General features: G+C 47.9%; 1 protein-coding gene across 5 annotated transcripts in view; it reads left to right on the forward strand.

Moving 5' to 3' along the window:
• The first annotated feature begins 444 nt into the window (after positions 1–444).
• Positions 445–6,436, forward strand: part of EIF4E2 (eukaryotic translation initiation factor 4E family member 2) — a 30,450-nt gene continuing 24,458 nt past the window's right edge. For all 5 annotated transcript variants that reach the window (XM_045481733.1, XM_045481732.1, XM_045481728.1 and 2 more), the window contains exon 1: positions 445–575. In XM_045481733.1, the coding sequence (XP_045337689.1) occupies positions 556–575 (20 nt within the window). In that variant the 5' untranslated portion in view covers positions 445–555. The remainder of the gene's footprint in view (positions 576–6,436) is intronic.

Below are 6,436 nucleotides of genomic sequence, written 5' to 3' on the forward strand. Positions count from 1 at the left end.
TACTACACTTATTGAGGGTTGCTGTGTCTAGCGCCTGGCACTGATTATCCCGTCAGATCCACACGGCAACACGAAGAGGCAGGTACTGTAATACAGTATGGACAGTACAGAAGAGGAAACAGTCTCGGGAAGTTAAAACACAGTCCAGGATGGTGCAGCCGGCACAGGGCGTGGAGTCGGGATTTGTACCAAGCAGGCGGTCCGGAGCCCGCACAGTCAGCGACGCGGCTCTGCCTCTTCCTCCCAGCCGCCGCGGGAGGGGGTCGGGACCCTCCCTCGGACGGAAACTGTTTCCTTGGAGCCGCCGGGAAGGCGGGCAGGAGGGCGACAGGAACCCAGGTAGCGCTGAGGCCCGCAGCCCGCAGGGACCGCGAAGCCACAGCCTCCGCGCAGCCGCCCAGGGCTGGCGTCCCGGGATACTTGTCCCACACCGGGCCAGCGCGCAGACGTTCCGCTGCGCCGTGCGCAGCCGGAAGTGACCGGGCCCTAAGCGGGAGGGGACCTGGCGGAGCGGAAGTCACTCCGTGAGGCAGTGGCGACGGCGGCGGTGAGAGGATGAACAACAAGTTCGACGCGTGAGTGGCGCGTGGCCGCCCCCCGGGGCCCCTTCCCCCAACCGTTCCCTGCGCCCGCCCCCACCGGGGCTGGAGGCGACGAAGCTCTCCGGCGCCGGCCTTCCTCCCGGGCTTGGGCTGTGGGCCTCCCCGGCCCAGGCGGCCAGCGGGGACGAAGAGGGGTCTGGGGAGGCGTGATGCAGGGGCCCCAGAGACTTCGGGGTCGTACGGACCGAGGGCGGAGCGCGGGGTCCCGGGGAGGAGGTGGCAGTACCGCCCGGAAGGAGACTTGTGGACGCCCCGCCCCGGTGGGTGCAGGTTGCCAGCGGCGTGGAAGGGCGGAGACCGCAGCGGTTTGGGTGTTTCCGCAGCCTGGCCTCCTTGCCTCTGAATCCAGCTTTCCACACACGCTCTAGCCTAGGAAGGTCACCTCGCTTCTCTGACTCAGTCCCCTGCAGAGTGGGGACGGTAACAGAGTCCGGGTCGCAGAGTTGTGAATACAGAGAGGTAATGTGGCTGTGGCGCCTAGTGGCTGCTCAGTTACGGAATTCTCCGTCTTCCTGAGGCTCCTTCCCACTTCCTTTCTCCTCCCCCTTTTCCCTTCTTCCAACACACTCACCAGGAGCTTCTGTTTTCTTGCCCAACGAGCGTACTTGCCATTGCCCCCTTCTCCCATTTCTGTATGTACCCTGTCTGGTTCCTCGGTCCAGCATCAGACAATTGGAAATGCAAAAAGGACATGCAGAGTATTTTTGCATGTTTCCCCTCTAGCGATTTGTATCTTGAGGTAGTTCTTACCTCTCTTCCAGCCGTCTAGGAAATCTGTCTGATCCCCAGAGACCTAGGTTTCCAGCCCCAGACCCGCCAGTTACCAGTTATTTGACAGTAGAAGAGTTACCCGGCCATTGTTACCTAAACCATGTTAGTGGTTAGTGCCCCGCTGCTGCTCTGAGTGTGGTAAGGACCAAATCACACTCAGCAGTGCTTAAAGGTACATTGTTAATTGCTAATAGTGAGGAATAAACGTAAAGTGGAATCGCTGTTGATTTAGGTTGTGACCTGCTGCTGATGGGACTTTGGGTTTTTTCCAGTACAATGAGTGCTGGTTTGCAAATTGAGGAGTCCTAGATTCCAGCACTCTCCGCAGCTCCTCAGGAATGTTTCCTGGTTGCTGAGAAGTCTCTGCTGCTTGGAAGAAGTCTTTGGCTGAACGTTTCCCCAGCCTGCTGCTTAGCTGAGCCCATTTCAGTAGGAATGGCCACCCTGCCCTCCGCTCCCCTATGTATACCCCTCGTCTTAATCTCTGCAGCACCTAACTCCAGATCTAAGTCCCTATAGGATTCTGCAAATCCTATACCCGTTCTTCCACTGAATTGAACAGGTCAAAATTTCATCTTAGGAAGGTGTTTTTGTGGGTCATCTAGCCCAGTCCCATCCAAATTGTTTGGATTTGGGGATTGCAGTAAGCTAATTTAAGAATGGTAATACTGGGGGTGGGGGTGGGGGGCGCCTGGGTGGCTCAGTCGGTTAAGCGTCTGACTCTTGATCTCAGCTCACGTCTTGATCTCAACATTGTGAGTTCAAGCCCCACGCTGGGTGTGACACATACTTAAAAAAGAAAAAAGAGTGGTAATAATGGCTTCCATAGGTATCTTGCTAGATGCTTTTCATATATTATTTCTACTCTTAACCCTACAAAGGGGATCATGTTACCTCCTTTTACAGATAGGAAAATGAGGCCCTACAGATAGAAAGGCCCATATGGTGGGATTCAAACCCAGGTTTGTTGTTTAACCTTGATTCATGTACCTCTTGGCAAAAATTAACCTGGATCATTTTCAATTAGTTCTAATTATTAACTGTTCCTTGTAGTATGCCCGAATTTTTTAACCTCTCTCTTCTAGCTGTGTAGGAAAAGAACCAAAGCTTTCGTTGATTTGAAATTAGCAATTGGAGACCTCACTCCTGCCCCTGGTTTTGCTTTTGTTTTTGTTTTTCATGTGAAAAGTCTGAGGTGTATAAAGTTTATTTAAGTAATCTTTGCACTCAATGTGGAGTGTAAACCCGTGACCCTGAAACCAAGAGTCACATCGTCCGCTGTCTGAGTTAGCCAGGTGCCCCAAAAGTCTGCAGTCAGACCATTGTTACATGTTTGGCGTGTGTGTGTGTGTGTGTGTGTGTGTGTGTGTGTGTGTGTGTGTATTTTAGATATATATATATATTTTTTTTAATTTACACCCAAATTAGTTAGCATATAGTGCAACAATGATTTCAGGAGTAGATTCCTTATTGCCTCTGACCCATTTAGCTCATCCCCCTCCCACAGCCCCTCCAGTAGCCCTCTGTTTGTTCTCCATATTTATGAGTCTCTTCTGTTTTGCTCCCCTCCCTGTTTTTATATTATTTTTGTTTCCCTTCCCTTATGTTATCTGTTCTGTGTCTTAAATTCCTCATATGAGTGAAGTCATATGATATTTATCTTTCTCTGACTAATTTCACTTAGCATAATACCCTCTAGTTCCATCCATGTAGTCGCCAATGGCAAGATTTCATTCTTTTTGGTTGCCGAGTAATACTCCATTGTATCTCTGTACCACATCTTCTTTATCCATTCATCCATCGATGGACATTTGGGCTCTTTCCATCCTTTGGCTATTGTTGATAGTGCTGCTATAAACATGGGGTGCATGTGTCCCTTCGAAACAGCACACCTGTATCCCTTGGATAAATGCCTAGTAGTGCAGTTGCTGGGTCGTAGGGTAGTTCTATTTTTAGTTTTTTGAGGAACCTCCATACTGTTTTCCAGAGTGGCTGCACCAGCTTGCATTCCCATACATATTTGGCTTTTACACTCTTCACCACATGGTTCCTAAGGACTATTCCTAAGATTCCAGTTTGCCAGCATCCTAAAAGTCCAGTGCCTGGAGTTGGGTACTGTAGTCTAAACTGATGCACTCAGGTTAAAGAAGAGCTCTAACCTCCTCTATTTTGTGGGCCCGACTTCTATGAGCGTAACCTAGAACTATAATTGCACCCCACCCCCCACATTTATCAAGTCAGTTAGCTACATTGTCATTGTTGCTGTTGACATGTGAAACTCTAAGATGCTTTCACTGTTCTGCAGTCCCAGCTGCGATGAGCTTGGTTTTCAGATCTAGATGCCATACTTGATTTTCCCACTGTTCTCTCTTCGCTAGCTTTTGGCCCACTCTTACAGTATTGTCTGAACCTCCTGTTTGGCACTCATCCTATTCTGCTTTGTATTGCTTTGATTTTAGAAGTCCATTCATTAAACATGTTTGTTTTCTGCCTCTGTCTGATGCTGGACATGTAAAGATGAATTAGACCACGTTCCCAGATGCATAAGGAATCAGTTTGGTTAGAGAATATGAGGACAAGCCTGGGTGGAAATTTGGTGAGCTGACTTGGAGCCACTCAGTCTAGACAGCCTTAGATATGCTAATTGCTTGCCTGTGTCTATGGAGCACAGATTTTTAGTCCTGACTATTTTGGCTTGAATCCAGCTTCAAGTTGGGAAGAGTAGCCTCTGGAAGATGGGATGCAAGTGATTTGCCTTAAGTGAAAGCTTAGTGGGCGGGGTGGCTGGTTAGCTCTATTGTTATTAGAAATAACAATACAAGATGAAGGTCCATTAGGATTTCCTTTTACCATCTCCAAAGGGAGTCAGGAAGTGTGGTCCAGGGATCACAGCACTGTTTGTTTTTGAATGTAATTATTTTTGCTGGTTTTTTCTTTTCTGTTTCCTAGTAGTGATTAGCAGCAAAACCACTAAAAAGAAAGGAACTTCTGCTTTTCTTGGGGCTAGTAAAAATGAGAGATGCTGGGGTGACTCTTCAAGATTTAAAGGGAAGGGACCCTAGAGGATATAGTGGAGGCTGGGAGCTAAGAGGGAAATGGTTTGAGTCCTGGGGTATCCCATAAAGAAGAGAATTAAGAGCTGTCTTGGGCCTATGCCATATAAAAACCTATGAGATGTTTTTGATCAGGAGCCCAAAAATTGGCTATGGCATCATAGTGGGGACAAGTACAAACATTTATATGGTGAGGTTCAGAAGAGGGGAGCCTGATCCAGCCTAGGGAGAGATTAGGAAGTATTTTTAAGAGAAAGTGGCCCTCATCCCGAGTCCTAAAGGACAAGTTAAGTAGAGGAAGGGGGCCTCTCTGAGAGGAGACCACATGATGAGCACAACAGAGGGGTGAGATTGGAGAACTCAAATAAGTTGATAACACTAGAGTGGAAGGAGTTTGTTGGGACCAGGCAGGAGGTGATCTTGGCACATACACCCACATAAGGACCTTTGTACCATGCTGAGGCCCAAGTGTGTTTATCTATCTTTTCTCCTCAGTGAGGTGCTTGGGGACAGGTGCTCTGTAGCATCTGATACAGTAAGTGGCTTGGTAAAATATGGGACTTGTATGCTGTCCAGGCTCCTTTTGGAAAGTAAAGCAAACCAGCTCAAGTGTAATAAAGGGAAGGCGTGTCATAAGCACAGATAATGTTCTCCCAGAAGTCTGGGGAGGTCACACTTAGTCAATGAGGTGGTAGCATCACCAACAAAACCACTTTCCTCTCCCACCTGATCTCTGCTCCATTCCCTTTCTTCCTACTGGCTTTCTTTGCATTTGTTCATTGTCTTTCCTTCATGGCTTTTCTCATATGGGTCCCATAGGATTGCCCCAGCTCCCGAATCTGTGTGATCTTTGATCTCCTGGATGAAAAGCTGAGGAAGGAATCGGCTCATACTTTTGAACAAGACCGCGAGGCATTGGTTATTGGCCAGGCTGGGCTGCCCTTTGTTCAAGTGCCCTTTATAATCATGTCTTGACCAGGGTGGGGATGGGGACGTTGCTGGCGTGGTGCGGCGCACCTGAATATATCCCACAGCTAGGACTGCGAAGTGGGCAGAAGGTGCACCTCAGCGCATGGTTACTTTGTGCATTCTAATATTTATTGAGTGTTTTTTATGTGCGAGGCACTGAGATTTGTGGGCCAAAAAGAAGCAAAATGCTTTGCAATATGTTTCTGTAGGTATGCACGGTAATATCTGTGTTATCATTTGAGCATTTCTAGTTCCTTTCTTGAGAATTACCGAGTTCCATTTGACAAGATAGTCGCTAGGGCCAGAGGTGATTTGAAGAAGATCCATGATAAGCTAATGGTCCAGCTGTGTACCAAATGGCATTCTTATTATCTTTGTGAATTCACCTTCTGATTATCTTTTTGTCTGAATCCAGTGAAGTTTTTTTTTTATTTTTTTTTAATGCTTTTTGTTTATTTTTGAGAGAGAGAACAAGCAGGTGAGGGGCAGAGAGAGAGAGAGGGAGAAACAGAGTCTGAAGCAGGCTCCAGGCTCTGAGCTGTCAGCACAGACCCCAACGCAGAGCTTGAACTCACAAACTGGGAGATCATGACCTGAGCAGAAGTCGGACGCTTAACCAACTGAGCCACCCCGGTGCCCCATGTGAACTTTATTTTTTTTTCCCAAAGTTTATTGTTATTTATCTTAGAGAGAGAGAGAGAGACAGAGAGAGAGAGAGAGAGAGAGAGAGAGAGAATCCCAAGCAGGCTCCACACTGAGCTGAGCGTGGGGCTCCATATCACCTCCGAGATACCACTGCCTGAGCTGATACCAAGAGTCGGATGCTTAACTGACTTAGCCTACCAGGTGCCCCTCCTATGAACTTTACATGTATCTGAAAGCCTTAGGGTAGTTGCACTGCTTCTAGAAGGGTAACACCTACTATACATTTGACCAGACTTACCAGGCAAAAAGACATTCATTCCTTCTTTCAGTCATTTCTTTTTCTTTTCATTTAATATTGATTCAACATCTTGTGCTATGTGTTAGGGCAGCATCTTC

The sequence above is a fragment of the Leopardus geoffroyi genome, chromosome C1 (assembly GCF_018350155.1).
Source record: "Leopardus geoffroyi isolate Oge1 chromosome C1, O.geoffroyi_Oge1_pat1.0, whole genome shotgun sequence".
Lineage (NCBI taxonomy): Eukaryota > Metazoa > Chordata > Mammalia > Carnivora > Felidae > Leopardus > Leopardus geoffroyi.